This window comes from Mobula birostris, chromosome 6 (genome assembly GCF_030028105.1).
Source record: "Mobula birostris isolate sMobBir1 chromosome 6, sMobBir1.hap1, whole genome shotgun sequence".
Classification (NCBI taxonomy): Eukaryota; Metazoa; Chordata; class Chondrichthyes; order Myliobatiformes; family Myliobatidae; genus Mobula; species Mobula birostris.
This window is the reverse complement of record NC_092375.1, coordinates 169,498,032-169,523,692: the sequence shown is the minus strand read 5'-3', so window position 1 is coordinate 169,523,692 and position 25,661 is coordinate 169,498,032. Positions and strand designations below refer to the sequence as shown.

The window sequence follows — 25,661 nt, the reverse complement described above, 5'->3', positions numbered from 1 at the left end:
TTTGAGTAATGGAAGATGCCTGTGTGTGATTGTTTCTCATGTAGGATAGCCATTGCACACCAGCTACCATGTGCTCTCAATGGAACAAGGTCTCATCCCAGTGAGAAAGAGGTCCACGATAACTGGAGGTTGGGTGCTGCTACTCACACACACCCGCAGACAAACACAGTGCAGATACTTGCATGAGGCAGGGCATTCAAATATGCATTCATTATGTATGTGAACGTGCCACAGCTACAAACTTGTATTTTTGAACAGGATCCTATTCCGAACTTCTTTCCTCAGTGTACCTCTTGGCTCCCTCTCACTTCACTCACATTCCTCCCATTTAGCCCGCATTCTTCCTTTCTCTTTTGATTGATTCTCCTTCTGCCTCTGCAGCACCCCAATCTCCAGCTGCTGACAGCTTGCTCCCTCTGAGTAAGGAGTCCTCTAGCCACTGCCGCTGACTTGCTTGGCTCAATTGCCTTCACCATGCCTGGTCTAGCAGGTATACCAGACAAAGCTTGCAGCTGAGCTGAAAATCCATGGCCATTTCTGGAAGATACTGGGGGAATCTTTATCTTCCTTCCTCATGCTGGCTGATGTTGTCAGCCTGCAGACTCCTGCTGGGCCCCAGCAGATCCAGGTGGCTTGCAATGGCATTTGGCTGCTGATCCTTGGGAGGCTGTCAGTGTTGTTAGAAATCTCTTCCCATGACAGCTACGCAGGCCCTGGCAGAAATGAGGGATTAGAGAGGAGGAGACTGGTGTGATGTGGTGGAGTCGAAATGCAGTGGTAGGATAGGAAGGTGGAGAAATTGGGGCTAGTGGAGGTCACAATTGACATTACATCACCTGTGCTGTGGCGTATCCCCAACTCGACACAGAGTGCCAGGAAATATGATCGAGCGAGACTAGGCCAGATGCAGGAATGAGAAAGGAGAATAGGTTTGGGTTAAATGAGTCAAGGGGCCAGGGATGAGGTGAAGAAATACTATCCCTCTCCAAGCAATGGAAGCCTGAAATTATTAAAGTACAACTTAGATGAAAAAGTAGCAATCTTTTCAGTTGTTAAAGCAATGAACTTTTAATGACACTTGCTTCCACTCTTGCCCTGATGTACTTTTTTGCTGAACTGTGTCATAATGACACAGATCCAAAGTCTTTGCATTTTTGGCCTATTTATGGTGCTTAGCAAATAATGTCGTCACAGTGTTTGTAAAACATGACTGGTAAATGTTAGTGTGATCATATGAGAAAGTGATTACTCTAATTTCCATTGGCAAGTTTTCAAGAGGAAATGTGGACAGACAGTGCAAAACATGCCATAATTTATGTTGCTCACTAAATTGCCTAAAAATTGAGTGCAAAGGAGTTTTCTCTGCCCAGTTTCTAGGCAAAATTTTTTCTACAATATGACAAAATTCTTTTGTGTGGTTGCATTTTCAGGATAAGTATGATATTTTCCAGCTAAACTACCATGATTCTATATTTTTTACAAAGTAAAAATGTTTTCATTTTTGTTTATAGTTATTTTAGCAGATCCATTCGTTGATGACTTTGTTCTGATGTACTGCACTTTCATGCAACACGGCCAGCTTTTCTCAGCTCTAATGGCTCAATATCCTTTTTGTTTGTAATAAATGCATTATAATTCATCAAGTACTGTTCCCATGGATTATAATAGGAATTGTTCAGAATAGAGTACTTTGGAGAATATATATAGATGACAGACATGGTTATTACTCAAATGCTTGATTGAGACATTAAATCTGCAGAACAAAACGAGAATTACAGGTGAGTACTGTGCACAAAGTATCTGTATGAGCCTTTGATTCTGACAATTATATACAAGCTCTCAGCATAATTGCAGTGCCAAAAATAGATTAGAACTTGTAGTAACCCATTCAACACTGGAATCAATTAGCAGCTCAGGTTTCTTGAGCTTGTTTTCTAACTTGTAATTGGAAGTGTGTTTTTATTCCACCAAGAGGCAACCTGGTTAAATTAGAGGACAGTTAAATGCCCATGTTATTTCACAATGCGATTTAATGTCTCCCTCAAATATCAAATAAAACCTTTGGAGTTTTACTCATAAACAAACTATTATTTTTGACTAGGGTGATCTATACTCTTATTGTCTTTTGTCATGGCTGTAATTTTTATTTTGGATCGAAAAACATTTACATAGTTGTAATTATGATGTCCAACAATGTGAAAAGCATATGGCAGAAATAGAAAAATTTAGATACATTGTGAAGTGGGGTCAGAAACACTTGACTGGGTCTACTTCCGTTTTACAGGCATTCTGTTGTAGATTTCCTTAATATATGTGCACTTACCATGCAGAAGCATCGCAAGGCACCGAACAGGAAAAAATGGACTATGCTCTCAATAACAAGAAACGTGTCATCCGCCTTGTCTTGCATTGGGCAAATGTATATGCAGATCTCTTTCAAGAGGAAGAAGCTGCTGTAGCATTTCTTGAAGTGAGTGATGCAGCCAGACACAAGGTGACACAACATTCATTTGCTGATAGGAAAATAACCTTTTCTCTGATACAATTACAAAATGTGAACGCATTTTATCTGCAGTATTTTCGTAGATTTTTAAAGCAATATTTAGGACACATTTCTCATATTTATTTCTGTAAAGCAAGCTGCATTGATTAAGACCCCAGAACGAGGGGTCACAGTTTGAGGATAAAGGGAAAGCCTTTTAGGACCGAGATTAGGAAAAACTTCTTCACACAGTGAGTGGTGAATCTGTGGAATTCTCTGCCACAGGAAACAGTTGAGGCCAGTTCATTGGCTATATTTAAGAGGGAGTTAGATATGTCCCTTGTGGCTAAAGGGACCGGTGGTATGGAGGGAAGGCTGGTGCAGGGTTCTGAGTTGGATGATCAGCCATGACCATACTGAATGGTGGTGCAGGCTCGAAGGGCCGAATAGGCTACTCCTGCACCTATTTTCTGTGTTTCTATGTTTCTATCATAGGATCGTTTTCAAATTATTTCCAAGTTTTCATTTCTGGCTTGTTACTTAAAGGACAAGAGTATCAGAATTTCAATCAGTTTTAATATCACCAGCCTATGTCACGAAATTTATTGACTTTGCAGCAGCAGTCCAATGAAATACATGATAATATATATTTTAAAAACTGTGAATTACAGTAAATAAATAGTTAAATAAGTAGTGCAAACATGGGAATAAATAGACATGAGCTCGTGTTCATTGTCCATTCAGAAGCTGCATGGCAGAGAGGAAGAAGCTGTTCCTGAATCCCTGAGTGTGTTTTCAGGCGTCTGTACCTCCTTCCTGATGGCAACAATGGGAAGAGGACATGTCCTGGGTGGTGGGGCTCCTTACTGATGGATGCTGCCTTTTTGAGGCACTGCTCCTTGAAGATGATTATTGAATAAAGTACTCTTAATTAGGCAATATTTGAATCTATAGCTGTATTTATATTTAAACTGACTAATAATAGTGTCGGTGATATAATGCATGAATGCACAAGAATCTCTTCTTATTTTTTGGAATAATGAGCGCTGTAGGTAAAGGGCGAACTAGTGGATGTAATATATGTTGATATCCAGAAGGCAAATGATAAGATGCTAAAAAAATTTGCTGTGGAAAGTAAAAGCTCAGGTACATAATAGTGTTCGTAGATTAGCTACCTGATAAAAATGGAGGGTTTTTATTGGTTGTCATGGTACAACAATGGTGCACCACAAGATTCTGTGCCAGAGGCTATAGTTTAAAGTTATGTAAATGACTCAGGTGAAGGCGCTGAAAATATGGTTGCTAAGTAGTCTGATGATGCAAAGATAAGTAGAGAGGGAAGTTGCGAAGACTCAAGGATATTACAGAGCGATAAGAGACAGTACATAAGTGAGAAGATGGAATATAATGTAGGAAATTGTTAATTTTGGCAGGAAAAATAAAAAGAAGGATATTGTTTGAAATGATGAGAGGTGGTAGAGCACTTAGGTGCAGAGGTACCTTGGGATCCAAGTCCTTGATTTTCAGAAGGCTAGCATACTGATATGAGAAGCAATTCTGCTGGCTATGAAAATTTTCTCATTAGTTGTGGAGTACATGAATATAAAATGGGGGAGGTTTTGCTTAGGTTATTTGGGGCATCAGTGAAGGTACATTTGGAGAATGCAATGTATATAGTATTAGCCTCCTTCTTTAAGGAAGGTGTAAATGGCCAGAAGAAATTTGGAAGAGGTTTACCAGACTAATAAGTGGAATGGGTTGTATTTTGAGGAAAAGTTGGATAAGCTAAGCTTGTAGCTGCTGGCTATTTAGAAGGAGGAGAGGAAACTTGAGTAAAATTCAAATAACCTTGAGGAAAAAGCTGTTGTCGCAAATTGAAGAGGAATATTTATAATGTACAAAGAGGAATTTAGTGCTTCCACACTGAAGGGCAAGTAAAATAGAAAGGAAAAGCACTGTGGCTAGTGCAGTTTCCTTCCAGGTACCAAGGTAGATGGCAAGAGCAGACAAAGTATATTCCCGACAAAAGATGGTTCAAATCTCAATGCCATACAAGATGGGCAATGAAACCTTTGAGTGTTGCAGCAAGCAGATTGTTCCTGATCAGGCTCAATTCTTGATACTTGCTTAGCAAATATCATTTTTTACAACAGACCCTTTTTCTGAAGTTTGTATTTGATAGTGTACTATTACAGCTATGCTGCTATTACATAATGATTCCAAACAATAAATAGTGAATGATCCTTCTAAAATTTCCCTTCTGGTGCATTAACTATTCTTTAAGGACTTTTTTTGCTTGTCCTTAACCTCGATATCTGAGACATCTGTTAATAGTTTAATTTAACTCCAATTATATTTCAAAAAAATCTTAAGTATATGCTTAGAACACCAGAAAATTTGTTTTCATTTCCTTGAGAATCATTTTAGACTTCTGTATAGAAGAAAAGGTAATTGCCAATATCACTGCTTAACAACTGACGCTAACAAAGATCTGTGATATTATAATTATCCTTCTGTCCTAAACCAAACATGATGAAAGCTTAAACTGAAATAATTTTAATTTCACAGATTTAGTCGTCATCTTTTTCTATCAATTTTCTCCTATAAGCTTTGGATTCAATAATTAGTTGAGTGAATGTGTTAATGGACTAGCTATGTGATACAAATGTAGTTAAGTCAATAGTAAACTTTAGTACATTGAAACTATAATTATTGTTTGATTTGCATTTGCTTCCATGCCATTTGCAAATGTTGGTTGTATTTTTTTAGTGAAGCGATGTGTGAAGATGTAGCCGTGGACATTTTAAAAATAATTATAGGGTATGAACACAAAGTTCAAAAGAAAGCTACCCAGTTAAACACTAGATGGTGCACATGTGTCATCTGTAGAAAATATTTTGTTTCACAGATAATTGTGCACTATCTGCAAGTTTAAATCAAGGTTGTAGACAGGCAAGTGCCTATTCATGAAACAAGAAACCATAAAGTCTGCACTGTATTCCAGACTTACCACTCTAGAGAAATTTCTAGTGTATGGTTTTTGTGTGACTCGCTGATGTCTTTTAATGAATTGTTAATGGTATAGAGTGATGCCAGACAACAAGTCATGGATGGACACCTGAATCTGTGGTATGTGATGCGTGATAGGTGATATCCTGTCATGATTTATTTCACTATTGCAAAACTGGGAAGACAGTGGCTTGTACGTAAGTTAAAATGAGGACATATTATTTGTTGTTTCATTCGGTTAAAATTTATGCATCATCATTAATTTTTTCTTTCCCCATACAGAGGATGTCGAGGCACATTCTGCGCATCTATCATTCTGTATCAGGTTTTAATTTAAGGGAGTAATTGGAAGTCACATTCCTTGAATGCGTTTTTTTTTATCTGCTTAAAGCAAAACACAGTTAAAATTAAACAAATGTAATCACCCTCACTAAACTCAAATTAATACAGTATCTTGGTGTGGTTTTGATTATTTTATCATACAGTTTGAGAAGAGATTAATCCATATTAATAGTTACCATTAACAGTGTTTAATATGTAACATATCACCAAATTGTCCAACAATTATGCTGAAAATAACCCAATGGCTTTGTTGACAACAGTGTGGAATAAGATCCCTTTTCACTATTCAGGGATTTTTAATGAAAATAGCCAAATAGAAAATCATAGGTTTAAAATTTTAATGTGTATATAAGATTAATTCACAGACTTTTGCAGGAATTCTACGTCTCTGTGTCTGATGATTCAAGGATGATTCCTGCTCTGAAGGAACAGCTCCTAGAACTGGAGAAACTAGTAAAGCAAAAGTGAGTATTTTTCCTGATTACTTATCATTTGAAAAGTTTGTTTTATAAAGCCAAACTTTATGTTTACGTTTTGTTCAAAGTCTCAAAATGTTCACAGAGTCTCCCTCTATAATTGAATTTTGGCTTAAGGAAAAGATTGCATTTTAAAACTAATTGTGGAATACCTATTTAATTACTTTATTGATCCCCCAGGATCAATAAAGTATGACTATGACTATTAAAATTAGAACTGACAGGATAAAGTAATCTGCAAACGTATTTTAAAATCTGCAACATCAAAATCTGAAGGAAAGAGACAGCTTCTTTGGAATTGTAAATGCCAGAGACTGTGTGGTAGTAATGAAGACTTGTCACTGGAATTTCTAGCCCCGACTTCTTCTGGCAAACTTTATCTAATGAGATAAATAGAGTAACTGGGCTCTGCTCACAGTAATTGAATTGTGAGCAGATGGTAAGGTGTCATTTATAGGAGAGGTATTGAAGAATCTCTGGCATTGTGATTGTGCATGTGATCTAACTGGTGCAGATTCCAGCAATTAATGTGCGATTTGTGTATAATTACAGTGAACACTGCTGGCCTTTCCACAACTGCTACAGCAAAATCTGGCCACATACCCACGGCAGTGTGGAAGTTAAGAGCCCAAATGTGAATGCCATCATCTACAAGACAGAAGGCAGGAATGTGGTGGAATGCTCTCCACACAGAAACAAACAGCCTGTTTAATTGGTATCTCATCCACCGCTCTGAAAATTTGTTTCCTCTACTACATCACACTGTGATGACATGGATACCATTTACAGTCTACTTTAGCAGCACCTCCAAGACTTTGTAACCTCTACCAGCAAGAAGGACCAGGGCAGTGAGCACATGAGAACACCACCAGCTACAAATCACACCATCCCAATTTAAATAGATTACCATTCCTTTGGACTGTGGTCATGGAAGTCCCTATGGTGGGAGGACTGGAACATAGCTCCTTACCACTTTTTTGACAGTAATTGGAGATGGCCATTAAATTCTGGCTTGAATCTGTCAAAAAATAAATAAAGGAAAATCTTTTTGCATATCATATCATTTTCTTGCTTGTCCACAAGACCACAAGACAAAGGAGCAGAAGTAGGCCATTCGGCCCATCGAGTCTTCTCTGCCACTCCACCATGAGCTAAACTATTCTCCCATCTAGTTCCAGTTTCCCACTCTTTCCCCATATCCCTTGATACCCTGACTAATTAGATACCTATCAATCTCCTCCTTAAACACCCTCAATGATCGGGCCTCCACAGCTGTATGTGGCAACGAATTCCATAAATCCATGACCATCTGGCTAAAAAAATTTCTCCTCATCTCCATTTTAAATGGATACCCTCTAATTCTAAGACTGTGTCCTCTTGTCCTGGACTCACCCACGAAGGGAAACAGCCTTTCCACATCTACTCTGTCCAACCCTTTCAACATTCGAAACGTTTCTGTGAGATCCCCTCTCATTCTTCTATACTCTAATGAATGCAGTCCAAGAGCCGACGAACGCTCCTCATATGTTAGCCCCTGCATTCCAGGAATCATCCTCGTAAATCTTCTCTGAACTTGCTCCAACATCAGTACATCCCTTCTAAGATAGGGGGCCCAAAACTGCACAGAGTATTCCAAATGAGGTCTCACCAGTGTCCCATAGAGCCTCATCAACACCTCCTTACTCTTATACACTATTCCTCTTGAAATGAATGCCAACATAGCATTCACTTTCCTTACCGCCGATCCAACTTAGTGGTTAGCCTTTAGGGTATCCTGCATGAGGACCTCCAAGTCCCTTTGCACTTCCGATTTTTGAATTTTCTCTCCATCTAAATAATAATCTGCCCAATAACTGTATTTCTTCTTCCAAAATGTACAACCGTACATTTCCCAACATTGTATCTCATCTGCCATTTCTTTGCCCACTCTCCTAAACTGACCAAGTCTCTCTGCAACCTTTCCGTTTCTTCAACACTTCCTGCTCCTCCACCTATCTTGGTGTCATCCGCAAACTTAGCCACAGAACCATTTAATCCATAATCCAAATCATCGATATACATTGCAAAAAGAAGCGGCCAATTGATAGCCGTCCTTGCAGAGGATAGATCGAAATATGAAACACAGAAATATTGAAGGAAGATTTTGTTTCTGGTGAAAATTCTCTCAACCATAGAAACACAGAAATGAAATAAAGTTAAACGAAATCAACACAAATGAAATAAAGAGACAAGTCCACTTGTTAGAGTTAAGTGGAGTTAGGAGAGACTGGATGGATGGTTGGCTGCTTCTGTGCTGTATTATTCCAGTATTCTGTGAGCCAGTCTGGAACCAGAACTGGCCACTTAGCCTTGGGAAGTACTGTGCTTGAACTGGTTTGTTGCAGTCCTCCACATTATTAGTTATGCATTCATCTTCATCTATTGGTAGTATGTCTGCAATTCCTGTGTGCAAATAATCTATGTAAAGTATATATGAACAACAGTAATACTAACATACAAATTACAAGCAAGAATCAGTACTTTTGCCTCTTGAGAGTATCATTGTAACCTCAACTCTGCATTTCGGTAAGCTATTACCCCTTTGATTAAAGATTGGCTTTATTTATCAAATGAACATCGAAAAAAATCGGTGAAATGCATCATTTGCATCAAGTCAAGTCAGCAAGGATTGTTGGGGCAGCCCACAAGTGTCATCTGCTTCCAGCGCCAACATAGCATGCTCGCAATTCACTGACCTAATCATATGTCTTTGGAATACAGGAGAGAAAAACAGAGCACCTAGAGGAAACCCCCTTTACTTATCAGGATCCTACAAGAGACCTGCATGATTTCAATACCTACCTTTAAAGTTTGCAAACACTTTCCCAGTGCTCAGCCCTTGGTTTTCTGTCGTCGTCTTTCTTTTTAACTTCAGATGACCTGACTGTCGCTAAGAGGACAACATCTTCTGAAAGTCCATTTATACTATACTCCAATCTTCAAAGATTCAATAAGGATGATTTTTCCAACAAAATTTATGCTATTTTCTTAGTCTCATTGTTTTGGCTACTGATTTATTTTCAGCAAAGGTATTTTTCTTTATAACTGATTAGCCCACTGCTCTGTTATATCCTTGATTTAATTTTCTTATTATTTGAAAGTAAAACTATTTGCTCTTTGTCAGATCTGTTCTCTTTTCTATTGAATTCTTGTAGGTTGACATGGGAGCTTTCCTATCCGCTCACTGGTTTCCTGGAGTACCTGCAACTGGATGGCATATTTCTCAATGTTATCCATTACTGCCGGATGTTTTGGTTCCTGAGTTACCTTCACCTCTTCAGGGTGTTGATGGAAAAATCATTTGTTCTGCCATTGACTAGCATGAAAGTTTGGCTACAGACATGATACTTGTATCATTATAACATATTTTCTCTAATTAACATCTGTGTCCCTCTTGGATTTAATTATGTTGTACCAGCTAACAGTGAACTTCTTTCACTCAAATAGCTCTGAAGAAGGAAATGGCAAGACGTCACAGAAAAAGGTACCGATATTATAACTTTTTAAATTTGAAACATTTATTTTACTGAATAAAAATATTTGATGAAAGCCTTTTCCTCAAAATGTAGATTTATTGTGCATTTGTTAATATTATGAGTACTTTGTTTGAAAGCTTAACTACATTTATTAATATATGTATATATAATGAAATTATCTCATCATCAGTCCACAATGTTTATTTCTGATTGTCAGGTATTTGAAACTTCGTCTCAGTAAAGGATAAAACTATTCTTTGTATGATTACAGCACAAAGTTATTTTACGACAGTTTACTTTTGGTGAGGATAGACTTCAAAAGAGACAGCCCATAAGAAGTACGAATGAAAGTAAGTTCAAAGTGTTTCTTTATCAAATACACTGATAAAATGCTGAATTTATTTTCACCCTTTTCATTGATTTGTGAAACATTTGCCAGGATATGATTACAGAGATGCTAAAATAGTGCTTTCCTTAGCTATTGGAGAGATAAGACCATTCAGAAAAAGATTGCATTTTAAAACCGATTGTGGAATATCTAATACTTTAAAATTAGAACTGACAGGATAAAATAATCTATTTTAAATCTACAACATCAAAATCTGAAGGAAAGAGACAGCTCCTTTGGACAGTAGTGCTGGCCAGTCTAGAAATGGTTAAGGAGGACAGGAAAATTTTTAATTGGGGAAAGGCAAATTATGAGTATAAGGCTAGAACTTGCGGGTGTGAATTGGGATGATGTTTTTGCAGGGAAATGTACTATGGACATGTGGTCGATGTTTAGAGATCTCTTGCAGGATGTAAGGGATAAATTTGTCCCGGTGAGGAAGATAAAGAATGGTAGGGTGAAGGAACCATGGGTGACAAGTGAGGTGGAAAATCTAGTCAGGTGGAAGAAGGCAGCATACATGAGGTTTAGGAAGCAAGGATCAGATGGGTCTATTGAGGAATATAGGGAAGCAAGAAAGGAGCTTAAGAAGGGGTTGAGAAGAGCAAGAAGAGGGCATGAGAAGGCCTTGGCGAGTAGGGTAAAGGAAAACCCCAAGGCATTCTTCAATTATGTGAAGAAAAAAAAGATGACAGGAGTGAAGGTAGGACCGATTAAAGATAAAGGTGGGAAGATGTGTCTGGAGGCTGTGGAAGTGAGCGAGGTCCTCAATGAATACTTCTCTTCGGTATTCACCAATGAGAGGGAACTTGATGATGGTGAGGACAATATGAGTGAGGTTGATGTTCTGGAGCATGCTGATATTAAGGGAGAGGAGGTGTTGGAGTTGTTAAAATACATTAGGACAGATTAGTCCCCGGGGCCTGACGGAATATTCCCCCGGCTGCTCCACGAGGCAAGAGAAGAGATTGCTGAGCCTCTGGCTAGGATCTTTATGTCCTCGTTGTCCACGGGAATGGTACCGGAGGATTGGAGGGAGGCGAATGTTGTTCCCTTGTTCAAAAAAGGTAGTAGGGATAGTCCAGGTAATTATAGACCAGTGAGCCTTACGTCTGTGGTGGGAAAGCTGTTGGAAAAGATTCTTAGAGATAGGATCTATAGGCATTTAGAGAATCATGGTCTGATCAGGGACAGTCAGCATGGCTTTGTGAAGGGCAGATCGTGTCTAACAAGCCTGATAGAGTTCTTTGAGGAGGTGACCAGGCATATAGATGAGGGTAGTGCAGTGGATGTGATCCATATGGATTTTAGTAAGGCATTTGACAAGGTTCCACACGGTAGGCTTCTTCAGAAAGTTAGAAGGCATGGGATCCAGGGAAGTTTGGCCAGGTGGATTCAGAATTGGCTTGCCTGCAGAAGGCAGAGGGTGGTGGTGGAGGGAGTACATTCAGATTGGAGGATTGTGACTAGTGGTGTCCCACAAGGATCTGTTCTGGGACCTCTACTTTTCATGATTTTTATTAACGACCTGGATGTGGGGGTAGAAGGGTGGGTTGGCAAGTTTGCAGATGACACAAAGGTTGGTGGTGTTGTAGATAGTGTAAAGGATTGTCAAAGATTGCAGAGAGACATTGATAGGATGCAGAAGTGGCAGATCGAGTTCAACCCAGAGAAGTGTGAGGTGGTACACTTTGGAAGGACAAACTCCAAGGCAGAGTATAAAGTAAATGGCAGGATACTTGGTAGTGTGGAGGAGCAGAGGGATCTCGGGGTACATGTCCACAGATCCCTGAAAGTTGCCTCACAGGTGGATAGGGTAGTTAAGAAAGCTTATGGGGTGTTAGCTTTCGTAAGTCAAGGGATAGAGTTTAAGAGTCGCGATGTAATGATGCAGCTCTATAAAACTCTGGTTAGGCCACACTTGGAGTATTGTGTCCAGTTCTGGTCACCTCACTATAGGAAGGATGTGGAAGCATTGGAAAGGGTACAGAGGAGATTTACCAGGATGCTGCCTGGTTTTTAGAAAGTATGCATTATGATCAGAGATTAAGGGAGCTAGGGCTTTACTCTTTGGAGAGAAGGAGGATGAGCGGAGACATGATAGAGGTGTACAAGATAATAAGAGGAATAGATAGAGTGGATAGCCAGTGCCTCTTTCCCAGGGCACCACTGCTCAATACAAGAGGAAATGGGTTTAAGATAAGGGGTGGGAAGTTCAAGGCGGATATTAGAGGAAGATATTTTCCAAGAGTGGTTGGTGCATGGAATGCACTGCCTGAGTCAGTGGTGGAGGCAGATACACTAGTGAAGTTTAAGAGACTACTAGACAGGTATATGGAAGAATCTAAGGTGGGGGCTTATATGGGAGGCAGGGTTTGAGGGTCGGCACAACGTTGTGGGCCGAAGGGCCTGTACTGTGCTGTACTATTCTATGTTCTATGTTAAAAAGGGGCCACCTAGGATTAGATAGTTCCATTCTAGGTTGGCGAGCACTGGTCCATGGCGTGAACCTCCTGTTGGCTGATGCCAGATGCCAGTCTATCTGCCACACAGTCTTCTCTTTTAGTTATTGGGGCTGCAGACTCAATAAGTTCTGTGTTGTGGAATTTTCCGTGCAGTCTCACAAAGTTGTTAAATCGTACATGTTATTTCTAGTTCTCTTTAAGGTTTACTGCCTTGATCATACTTACATCACAATCCGAGTCCACGTAGCAGCTTCTGTAAGAGACATCATCAGTGCAGTTATAGACAAACTCGGATCAGTGGAAGACCCCATCCTTGTGAAATTGAGCTCAGCTGGAGGTATTATTTTTCATTTGCAATACAAGACAACGTTTATAAAGTTTTTATATCTCGCGCAGGTTCTTGAAATTGCAGTTGTTCTAAATTACTGTATCAATCAAAGAACTTAACACTTATTTTAAAACAAATATCTATTTGTGTTTTAAAAAGACCAAAGTTAGAGACCACATGCCACTTGACTGCCCTTCATCTCGAAAACCTTGACAAAAACTTCTTCCTTTCAAGTATAGGTTCAACATTTTTATACAGTCGCCTCTTGCTGTCTTGTGCGCATGCAAAATTACTTTCTTTATTTTTAGATGTCTAATAATTTGTTTCTGTTTTGTTCAATTGGTGTTGTCTTTCCTTTTCCATTCTCAATAAATCCACAGTGCAGGATTGGTAATGGTTTTATTCCTTGATTAGTTGAAATTTGTGTAATGAAATGTTTTATCAATAGTACTTGTATTGAACTGTAAAGAAACATTGATATTGGTCCAGCTAAGATGAGGGAAATTTTTCTGACATACAGCTAAATTGACGAGTATTTCAAGTAGTAGTTAGACCATAACACCGTGAGAGATAGAAGCAGAATCGGACCACTCAGCCCATCAAGTCTTCTCTGCTCTTCTGTCACAACTGATTTATTATCCCTCTCAACCCCATTCTTCTGCCTTCTCCCCATAACCTTTGTCACTCTGACTAATCAAGAGCCTATCAACCTCTGCTTTAAATATACCCAGTCGTTTGGTCTCCAAAGCCATCTGTGGCAATGAACTCACCACCCTCTGACTAAAGAAATTCCTCCTTATCTCTGTTCTAAATGGGCACCCCTCTATTCTGAGGCTGTGTCCTTTTGGTCCTAGAGTCACTCACTATAGGAACGATCCTTTCCACATGCACTCTATCTCAGCCTTTCTATATTTGATAAGTTTCAATGAGATGCCACTCATTTTCTAAACTCCAGCAAGTACAGGCCCAAAGCATTTCAGGATCATCTGCAGTCGCTTTCCTGAACATGTTCAACTTCTCCTCGGAGATGGGTAGCTGAGGTGTAACCCAGTTGACCTCCAGCTCTCTTCCTAGGAACTCTTCCTTTTGCTCTTTGAGGTAAGCACGGCTCAAAGCATCAGCGATGTACAGTTCTTTTCCTGGCTTATAGGTGACCGTGAGAGTGTACTTCTGTAGCCTGAGAACCATCCTTTGCAGCCTCATAGGAGCTTGGTGGAGTGGATTTTTGAAGATGCTCTCAAATGGTTTGTTATCACTCTCAACCTGGATTTCTTTTGCCATATGCATATTGGTGGAACTTCTCACACCCATAAACTATGGTGAGTAATTCCTTCTCGATTTGAGCATATCGGCGTTGACAGTCCGTTAGTTGGTGATCCATACACCACAGGCCTCCCATCCTTCAGTATAACGGCTCCTGTTCCCTCCGAACTGGCATCCACAGACATCGTCACCGGTTTATTGACATCATAGAACTTGAGTGCTGGTGCATTGGTAACCAACTGCCTCAATGTGTCAAAACTTTCCTTTTGTTCGTCTTCCCAATGCCATTCAGTGTTGCTCACTAGTAGCTTTCGGAGTGGAGCGCTGACCTCTGATAAGTTGGGAGTGAATTTGGCAAGATACTGTATCATGCCCATGAACCTCAATAGTTCTTGCTTGCCTTTGGGTGGTGGTAGCTGTACCACAGCTCTGACCTCTTCATCATCTGGTTTTAGCTAATCAGCACTGAGTACATGACCTATGTATTTGATCTCTGTAGTTCTGATCTTACATTTATTTTTGTTCAGTTTTAGGTTGTACTCACGTGCTCTCTCCAGGAGCTTCCTCAGTCTCTGATCATGTTCCTCAATTGTGTCACCCCATATCAGCAAATCATCAATGATGTTGACCACCCCATCCAAGCCTTCAATCATTTGTGCCACGGATCTCTGGAATACCTCTGATGCAGAAGAAATCCCAAAGGGTAGACGCAGGAAACGATATCTCCCTATGGGTGTGTTGAAAGTGCATAATTTGGAACTTTCTTCATCCAGCTTGATCAGCCAGAAACCTTGATTTGCGTCTAATACTGAAAAGTATTTGGATTAGGCATGCAGGAGACAACCTCTTCAACCATGAGCAGCGGATAGTGCTCTCTTTTGATGGCTTGGTTGAGATCTTGTGGATCCATGCAAATCCTCGTATTTTTTTCTGTGACCACTGTCACCATACTATTCACCCAGTCAGTCGGTTCTATTTGTCTTGTTACGACTCCCATCTGTTCCATTCTGTGTAGCTCCTCCACTACTTGATCCCTGAGAGCTACTGGAATCTTTCTCGGGGCATGCACAACTGGTGGATAGTTGGATCAATCTGGATATGGTGTTTGCCTGGTAAACATCCTAATCCAGAAAACAAGTCATCAAAGTCTTTGAGAATGTAATTTTCTTATTCAACACCATAGATTCACTTCACCAGGCCTAACTTTGTGCATGTTGCTTTGCCCAGTATTGCTGGAACACGTTGCTGTACTATTTCAAACTCGATCTTGTATTTTTGACCTTATTACACACAGGTGAGTACTTTTTTGCCCAGTGGCGCTGTCTTGTGGCCAAATATGCAACAAGCTTGCAGGTGGATTTTCTCAGTCGTCCTCTGATGTCCATTGAGTTGAATGTTTCTGCTGACATTACATTGCACTTTGCCCCAGTGTCAAGCTTAAATGTCACATTCCGCCTGTTTATTATCAGATCTTGAGTCCAATCATCTTCATCCTCCACCTCTGCATTGTCAATATTCTTGATGCATACCTCCTGTTCCACTTCAACCGTGCCAATGAACATGTCACTGTTGCCCTCACTCTGTTCCACAGCATGCATTTTCCTTGCGTGCTCCTTCGATTTGCACATCTTTGCAAAGTGATTTCTTTTCTGGCATAACTTGCATGTCTGACCAAAGGTTGGACTTTTTCTGTATCCATGTTTATAACCACATCTGTTGCAGTTAACTTCCTTTTGATCATCCTACTGGCTTTGTCCTACTCTGGTCAGTTTTCACAGTTTTTATTTTGTGCACTTCAATCTCTTCACTGAGCACTTTAACCTGACTTGACGTGATCTCGCTGGCACAGCAAACATCAATCGCCTTTTCTAATGTAAGATCCGCCTCTCTCAATAGCCTGCCTCTCACTTGATCATTTCGTATGCCGCATACAATCCTGTCATGTATTAAAGAGTCATGCAGTTGTCCGAATTCACAGTCTTTTGCCTTGCTCTTCAAATCTGTTACATAGGCGTCTATGGTCTCTATTGGTCCTTCAACCCTCGTGAAAAATCTGTGTCGGATGTACGGTAGGTTTTTTCTCGGTTCGCAGTAATCTTGAAACTTTCTCTTCAACACCTCAATTTTATCTTGCTCGTCATTTTGGAAGACAAACGTGTTGCAAACCTTTATTGCCTCTTCTCCCGCCACATGCAAAAATGTAGCACATTGCACTTACTCCGTCTTTTCTTTTTGCATTACTTATTTAATTCATATGTATATATTTATTATTGTATTTATAATTTATTATCATTATGTATCACAATGTACATCTGCCGCAAAAGAACACATTTCACAGCATATGCCAGTGATATTAAACCTGATTCTGAAAGGAATATATGTCAAGTTTATGTATCAATACTCACAGTTTAATCATTTCAGTCAGCTTATAATTGTGGTGAAACTTAAATACACCATACTGCAATACAGAAAAATGGAAGGCTCTGGAGATTAGATACACATCTGACCTCCTGCTCCGGCCCTAGGCTCAGTAGTCCATGGGAGGCTCTCGATTACACTGAGCTACAGGGCAGGAAACATTTTATATCTAACTTCTCAGCTTTATCCTAGTCCTGGGTGGTATAAATAGTCCAGTTCCATTCATCTGAATTGAATCATTGACTGTCATTGAAACAGTAAATGAGCTTAGTGTTTCTTATTCCTTTCATTTAATTAATGTACATTAGCTACTTTCTTAAATAAATTGATTTTATTTTTCTTTTAAAATTCAGTTTAGAAGTTTTAATATCATTAAAGGTATTTCAATTGTCTGGAAATATATCTGATCATGAGAGTCATTGAAAGATTAATTCAAAGCCATCAAGGATGCCTGGGGTCAGGCCCTCAATCCATGTTGCTTATTACCTAAATGTCACTTGAGGAATGCTCCAGTTTGGGGAATGGCCATGACATCAATGGTTCCAGATGTAAGGAGTTGTGCAGCCTCAAAAGACAATTGTGATCTTGGCAATGAATGAACAGTATTAGCCAGCTCAAATGTGGTTTGGTCAATATCGTTCCCAAGGTATTGAACATCATACTCCAGATTTTGTTAGCAAACCTGTATTTTCAAAGCATTGCTTAATTTTCTTTCTATTTCAGAACTCTGGAGATAATGGTCAACATTCCACTGTGGTATTCTATTAGTTTTTGGAACAATGTATCATCTTCTAATGACTTAGGTAGCCGCACTTCCCTGCAGTGAAGTCCATTCTTCCATGGCACATCTTTCTTCAACACAACTTATAGTTTATGTTGTACTATCTGAAAATTGATATACATTTCTTTATTCCTTCTGCAAAAAAAACAAACTGCTGAAGGAACTCAGTGGCTTAGGCACCATCTGTAGAGGACTGTTTTGTGTTGAGACTCTTCATCACGACAGGAAGTGCAGAGAGGAGGTAATGAGGCCAGCTTGAGGAAGTCTCTGACAAACTACCATCAACATGATACCTGCAGATTCAGAAGAGTCAACATACTTGACCACTGTTACATCACCATTAAGAACGCTTACTGTGTCATCCCATGCCCGCACTTTGGAAAGTCCGATCACTTGACTGTACTTCAGCTTCTGGCATACAGGCCGAGACTGAAGATCACTGCACCAGTGATGAGGACCATTATGGTATATATGGTCAAGGGAGGTGGAGGAGTGCTTATAGGACTGCTTTGAATCGGTGACCTGGACAAAATTCAGAGATTCATCTTCGAATCTGAATGACCAACTTCATCAAGAACTGTGTGGACTGAACCAGGAGATTCGCATCTGCTGAGGGTTAAATCTGTGGCATTCAAGACCAGTGATCGAGAATTATGCAAGAAGACTGTGTATGACTTATGGAAAACTTATGCATGTCACCTTTGGCAGGGCTTGCAGGCCATTACTTCCTACAGGGTGAAACCTAACATCATGAATGGTTGTGATGCTTCACTCCAAGATGAGCTAAATGCCTCTTATGCATGATTTGAAAGGGAGAATAAAACTATACCTATGCAAATGCCTGCAACATCTGGTGACCCTATGATCTCTGTTTTGGAGACTGACATCAGAACATCTTTCAAGAATGTGAACCTTTGCAAGGCCTCAGGCCCGAAGGTCTACCTAGTATTGCACTGAAAACCTGTGGCACCCAACTGGCAGGAGTGTTCAAGGACATCTTCAATCACTCACTGCTGCATTCAGGGGTTCCCACCTGCTCAAAAAGGTATCAATCATACCAGTGTCCAAGAAGAGCAGGGTGAGCTGCCTCAACGACTAATATCAGTTGCACTCACATCTACTGTGGCGAAGTGCTTTGAGAGGTTGGTCGTGGCCAGAATCAACTCCTGCCTACGTCAGAAGCTGTACCCACTGCAATTTGCCTATCGCCACTAAAGGTCTACAGTGGTTGTAATCTCACTGGATCTTTAGTCAGCCTTGGACAACCTGGACCGTAGCAATACCTATGTCAGGTTTCTGTTTATTGCTTACATCACTACCATACCCTCAGTACTAACCAACATGCTCCAGAATCAGGGTTCCTGTACCTCTCTGTGCAACTGGATCTTTAACTTCCTCATCAAGGTACCATAATCAGCGTGGATTGGAAATAACATCTCCTCCTCACTGAAAATCAACACCAGCTCATCTCAAGGGTGCGTGCTTAGCCCACTGCTCTACGCTCTCTACACCCACAAATGTTTGGCTAGGCACAGGTCAAATGCCTAGTTTAAATTTGCTGATGACACATCTATTGTGGGTGGAAAATTAGATGGTGATGACAAGGTATGCAGGAGTGAAATAGATGAGCTGGTTGAGAGGTGCCGCAGGAACAACCTTGCACTCGAGGTCAGTAAGACCAAGGAACTGATTGTGCCCTTCAGGAAAGAGAAGTTGAGGGAACGCACACCAGTCCTTATCAAGGGATCAGCAGTGGAAAGAGTGAGCATTTTCAGGTTCCTTGGTGTCAACCTTTGACGATCTGTTCTGGGCTCAACATATTGATGCAATTACGAAGAAAACACAACAGTGGCTATATTTCATTAGAAGTTTGAGGAGATTTGATATGTCACCAAAGACTCTAGCAAATTTCTATAGGTGTAATGTGGAAAGTATTCTAACTGGTTACATCATTATATGGTATGAAGGTGCCACTGCACAGGATTGGAAAAAGCTGTGGAAAGCTGCAAAATCAATCAACCAGTTTCATCGTGGGCACTAGCTTCACCAGCATCAAGGGCACCTTTAAAAAATCACATCTCGAAATTCCATCATTATGGTCCCCAGGACATGCCACCTCCTTATTGCTAACATCAAGGAGGAGGTACAGGAACATGAAGACACTCTCAGTATTTTAGGAACAGCTTCTTCCCCTCCATCATCAGATTTCTGAACAGACAATAAACCCGGGTACACTACCTCTGTTTCTTTCTCCCTCTCTTTTTGCACTGCTGATTTAATTTTATATATTTTATATAAACGTTGATTGGCCATATCCCTCTCCAGATGCAGCTTCACCCATTGAATTCCTACAGCAGTTTGTTTTCCCTCCAGATTCCAGTATCTGCAGTCTCTTTAGTTTCCAATTTTCTTTTTATTTCTTCATACTTGTTTCATACTTGATACTTGTTTCATTACTTCAAGTTGAAGTGGTCGCGTCTCTGGCACCGAGACTGGCCCGTCAGCTCAGAAGGGAAGGAGGGAAAAGAGGAGGGCAGTAGTGACAGGGGATTCGATAGTTAGGGGGACAGATAAGAGGTTCTGTGGGAGAGATCGAGAATCCTGGATGGTCTGTTGCCACCCTGGTGCCAGGGTCCGCGAAATCTCGGACCGAGTTCTCAGTATTCTTAAGAGTGAGGGTGAGCAGCCAGATGTCGTGGTCCACGTAGGGAGCGATGAGGTGGATAGGAAGAAGGAGGAGGTCCTGCAAAGAGAGATTAGGGAGTTAGGTGCAAAGGACTAACCCTGACGAAGGGTCTCGGCCTGAAACGTCGACTGCACCTCTTCCTAGAGATGCTGCCTGGCCTGCTGCATTCACCAGCAACTTTTATGTGTGTGACTAACATAAAGAGGCTTTGAGGAAAGAGAAGCAGAATAAAGGGTGTAAAGGTAGTAAGGTAGAAGGGCTAAAGTGTGTGTACTTCAATGCAAAAAGTATCAGGAACAAAGGTGATGAACTGAGATCTTGGATACATACATACATGGAATTATGATGGCCATTACAGAGACTTGGCTGGCACCAGAGCAGGAATGGATTCTCAATATTCCTGGATTTCAGTGCTTTAAAAGGGATAGAGAGGGGGGAAAAAGGGGAGGAGGGGTGGCATTACTGGTCAGGGATACTACTATAGCTACAGAAAGGGTGAGTAATGTAGTAGGATCCTCTTTTGAGTCAGTATGGGTGGAAGTCAGGAACAGGAAGGGAGCAGTTACTCTACTGGGGGTATTCTATAGGCCCTCTGGTAGCAGCAGAGATACAGAAGAGCAGATTGGGAGGCAGATTTTGGAAAGGTGCAAAAATAACAGGGTTGTTATCATGAGTGACTTTAACTTCCCTAATATTGATTAGCACCTGATTAGTTCCAATAATTTAGACGGGGCAGAGTTTGTTATGTGTGTCCAGGACGGATTCCTGTCACAGTATGTTGACAGGCTGACTGGGGGAATGCCATACTAGATCTAGTATTAGGTAACGAACTGGGTCAGGTCACAGATCTCTCAGTGGGTGAGCATCTGGCCTTTAGCACTATCATGGAAGAGGATAGAATCAGAGAGGACAGGAAGATTTTTAATTGGGGAAGGACAAATTATGAGGCTTTAAGGCTAGAACTTGCAGGTGTGAATTGGGTGATGTTTTTGTAGGGAAATATACTATGGACATGTGGTCGATGTTTAGAGATCTGTTGCAGGATGTTAGAGATAAATATGTCCTGGTGAGGAAGATAAAAAAAATGGTAGGGTGAAGGAACCATGGGTGACATGTGAGGTGGAAAATCTAGTCAGGTGAAAGAAGGCAGCATACATGAGGTTTAGGAAGCAAGGATAAGATGGGTCTATTGAGGAAAATAGGGTAGCAAGAAAGGAGCTTAAGAAGGAGCTGAGGAGAGCAAGAAGGGGGAATGAGAAGGCCTTAGCGAGTAGGGTAAAGGAAAACCCCAAGGCATTCTTCAATTATGTGAAGAACAAAAGGATGACAGGAGTGAAGGTAGGACCGATTAGAAATAAAGATGGGAAGATGTGCCTGGAGGCCGTGGAAGTGAGCGGGAATGGTACCAGAGGATTGGAGAGAGGCGAATGTTGTCCCCTTGTTCAAGAAAGGTAGTAGGGATAGTCTGGGTAAGTATAGACCAGTGAGCCTTACGTCTGTGGTGGGAAAACTGTTGGAAAAGATTCTTAGAGATAGGACCTATGGGCATTTAGAGAATCATGGTCTGATCAGGGACAGTCAGCATGGCTTTGTGACAGGCAGATCGTGTCTAACAAGCCTGATAGAGTTCTTTGAGGAGGTGACCAGGCATATAGATGAGGGTAGCGTAGTGGATGTTATCTACATGGATTTTAGTAAGGTATTTGACAAGGTTCCACATGGTAGGCTTATTCAGAAAGTCAGAAGGCATGGGATCCAGGAGAGTTTGGCTGGGTGGATTCAGAATTGGCTTGCCTGCAGAAAGCAGAGGGTTGTGGTGGAGGGAGTACATTTGGATTGGAGGGTTGTGACTAGTGGTGTCCCACAAGGATGTGTTCTGGGACCTCTACTTTTCGTGATTTTTATTAACGACCTGGATGTGGGGGTAGAAGGGTGGGTTGGAAAGTTTACAGATGTCACAAAGGTTGGTGGTGTTGTGGATAGTGTAGAGGATTGTCGAAGATTGCAGAGAGACATTGATAGGATGCAGAAGTGGGCTGAGAAGTGGCACATGGAGTTCAACCCGGAGAAGTGTGAGGTGGTACACTTTGGAAGGACAAACTCCAAGGCAGAGTACAAAGTAAATGGCAGGATGCTTGGTAGTGTGGAGGAGCAGAGGGATCTGGGGGTACATGTCCACAGATCCCTGAAAGTTGCCTCACAGGTAGATAGGGTAGTTAAGAAAGCTTATGGGGTGTTAGCTTTCATAAGTCGAGGGATTGAGTTTAAGAGTCGCAAGGTAATGATGCAGCTTTATAAAACTTTGGTTGGGCCACACCTGGAGTACTGTGTCCAGTTCTGTTCGCCTCACTATAGGAAGGATGTGGAAGCATTGGAAAAGGTACAGAGGAGATCCACCAGGATGCTGCCTTGTTTAGAGAGTATGCATTATGATCAGAGATTAAAGGATCTAGGGCTTTACTCTTTGGAGAGGTGGAGGATGAGAGGAGACATGATAGAAGTATACAAGATATTAAGGGGTATAGATCAAGTGGACAGCCAGCGCCTCTTCCTCAGGGCACTACTGCTCAATACAAGAGGACATGGCTTTAAGGTAAGGGGTGGGAAGCTCAATGGGGATATTAGAGGAAGGTTTTTTTTATTCAGAGAGTGGTTGGTGCGTGGAATGCACTGCCTGAGTCAGTGGTGTAGGCAGATACACTAGTGAAATTTAAGAGACTACTAGACAGGTATATGGAGGAATTTAAGGTGGGGGGTTATATGGGAGGCAGGGTTTAAGGGTCGGCACAACATTGTGGGCTGAAGAGCTTGTACTGTGCTGTACTATTCTATGTGCTATGTTCTATACTAATTTTTCATATACACTTTGCAAAGCCCTGAATGGATCGCCAGAGAACGCCACTTGTCACATCCTGATCATAAGGGCTTAAGCCTTTATTAGGGTGTATATCTTAACTTTCTTCCCAGGAAATCGCCTCTAAGCCTGTGTGCTTTTACTTTAGTATATAATAAGTATGCAGAACTCATTAAGTGTTTTGCTGATGTATATAGATAACTTTGATAACTAGTCCTTTGGTATGGATGTCTGACTTGCTGGGGCATATTAATTATCACCTCAAAAATATTCAGTTAGATATGTCAGTCATTGATTATACTTCACAACTCCATGGAAATCATCTTTGAGAACTGTCCCTTGACAAAATATATATCACTAATATTGTTTTTCAACAGAAACTGAAGTGACAAGTCTGTTAGTCCACTAATTTCTCACACCTTTCTTAAATATTGAAGTGATATTTCCAAAAATCTAGAGAGATTTGAAAAATTAAGACTAATGCTTCTGCAGTGTCCTTATCTATTTGTTTTAATACTGGAGGAAATTAAATAAATGCAAATATAGTTTGCACTAGATCGGGCAAATTAAAAGGAATTGTAATCTGAGAACACAGGTACTTTCACCTGAGCTTTAAATTTGTATCCCTCACAGGTAACACAAAATTGAAATAGCCAAATATACAGGTATAGACGGCAGATTCACCAGCATGGACTTGATGGGCCAAATGGCCTTCTGCGCCAAACTAATTCTATGATTTTAACTTCAAGATGAGCAATGTTTATGATTATTCCACCCCCCAACATTAAAGAACCCGAAATTGGAAGACAAACAAGGTAATGCAGCAGCAGTAAAAGAGTAAGCATTTAATTTCAACGGGGCACCCCTTATTTCCCCAAAAATCCTCCAAACCTCAGAATATTAAAGTTTGTAAGTGTTGTAATTGTCACTTGGATAAGCTAGTAGTATTATTCCAGAGTAGTCTGCGTTTTCAGAAGTGGAGAGAGTGAGCAGTTTCAATTTCCTGGGTGTCAAGATCTCTGAGGACCTAACCTGGTCCCAACATATCGATGCAGTTATAAAAAAGGCAAGACAGTGACTATACTTCAATAGGAGTTTGAAGGGATTTGGTATGCTAACAAAAACATTCAAAAACTTCTATGGATGTACCGTGGGGAACATACTGACAGGTTGCATCACTGTCCGGTATGGCGGGGTTGGTGGGGGGGCTACTGCACAGGACTGAAAGAAGCTACAGAGGTTTGTAAATTTAGGCTGCTCCATCTTGGGTATTCCTAGATGAGATTCATTAGAGATCTGGGTGTCCTTGTTCATCAGTCACTGACAGTAAGCATACAGGCACAGTAGGCAGTGAAGAAAGCTAATGACATGTTGGCCTTCATAACAAGGGGAATTGAGTTTAGGAGCAAAGAGGTCCTTCTGCAGTTGTACAAGAACCTGGTGAGACCCCACCTGGAGTACTGTGTGCAGTTTTGGACTCCAAATTTGAGGAAGGACATTCTTGCTATGGAGGGAGTGCAGCGTAAGTTCACTGGGTTAATTCCAGGGATGGCGGGAATGTCATATGTTGAAAGATTGGAGCGACTGGGCTTGTATACACTGGAATTTAGAAGGATGAGAGGGGATCTAATTGAAACATATAAGATTATTAAGGGATTGGACACGCTAGAGGCAGGAAACATGTTCCTGATGTTGGGGGAGTCCAGAACCAGGGGCCACAGTTTAAGAATAAGGGGTAGACCATTTAGAACGGAGTTGAGGAAAAACTTTTTCACACAGAGGGTTGTGGATCTGTGGAATGCTCTGCCTCAGAAGGCAGGGGAGGCCAATTCTTTGGATTCTTTCAAGAAAGAGTTAGATAGAGCTCTTAAAGAAAGTGGAGTCAAGGGATATGGGGAGAAGGCAGGAACAGGGTACTGATTGTGGATGATCAGCCATGATCACAGTGAATGGCGGTGCTGGCTCGAAGAGCTGAATGGCCTACTCCTGCACCTATTGTCTGTTGGGTACTAGCCTACAAAGTACCCAGGATATCTTCAAGGAGCGCTGTCTCAGAAAGGCAGCTTGCATTATTAAGGATCCCCAACACCCAATGCATGCTCTTTTCTCACTGTTACCATCAGGTAGGAGGTACAGAAGCCTGAAGGCACACACTCAGCGATTCAGGAACAGCTTCTTCCCCTCTGCCACTTGATTCCTAAATGGACATTGAACCCTTGGACACTGCCTCACATTTTTTCCCTAATGTACAGTATTTCTGCCTTTGCACGTTTTTTTTTTATCTACTCAATATATGTAATTGATTTACTTGTTTATGTATTATTATTTTTTTCTCTCTGCTAGATTATGTATTGCATTGAACTGCTGCTGCTAAGTTCACAAATCTCACATCACACGCCGATGATAATAAACCTGATTCTGATTCTGATTCGTACATTAACCCTTTCATTCCCAGAATCATTCTTATGAACCTCCTGTGGACACTCTCCAATGCCAGCACATCTTTTCTTAGCTAAATATGTGCTAGCAACTCTGCTCACAGTACTCCAAGTGTGGTCTGACCAATGCCTTTTGAAGCCTCAACATTATGTCCTTGCTTTTATATTCTAGTCCTCTTGAAATGATTGCTAACATTGCATTACCATCCTTACCAC

General features: G+C 40.9%; 1 protein-coding gene across 11 annotated transcripts in view; it reads left to right on the top strand.

Moving 5' to 3' along the window:
- rapgef4a (Rap guanine nucleotide exchange factor 4a) overlaps positions 1 to 25,661 on the top strand; it is a 304,993-nt gene that overhangs the window by 236,702 nt on the left and 42,630 nt on the right. For 9 of the 11 annotated variants that reach the window (XM_072261862.1, XM_072261861.1, XM_072261860.1 and 6 more), the window contains 6 exons: positions 1,512 to 1,602; positions 2,320 to 2,494; positions 6,209 to 6,297; positions 9,796 to 9,832; positions 10,096 to 10,174; positions 12,868 to 13,014. In XM_072261862.1, the coding sequence (XP_072117963.1) occupies positions 1,512 to 1,602; positions 2,320 to 2,494; positions 6,209 to 6,297; positions 9,796 to 9,832; positions 10,096 to 10,174; positions 12,868 to 13,014 (618 nt within the window). The other 2 variants (XM_072261863.1, XM_072261868.1) reach the window with 2 other exon arrangements.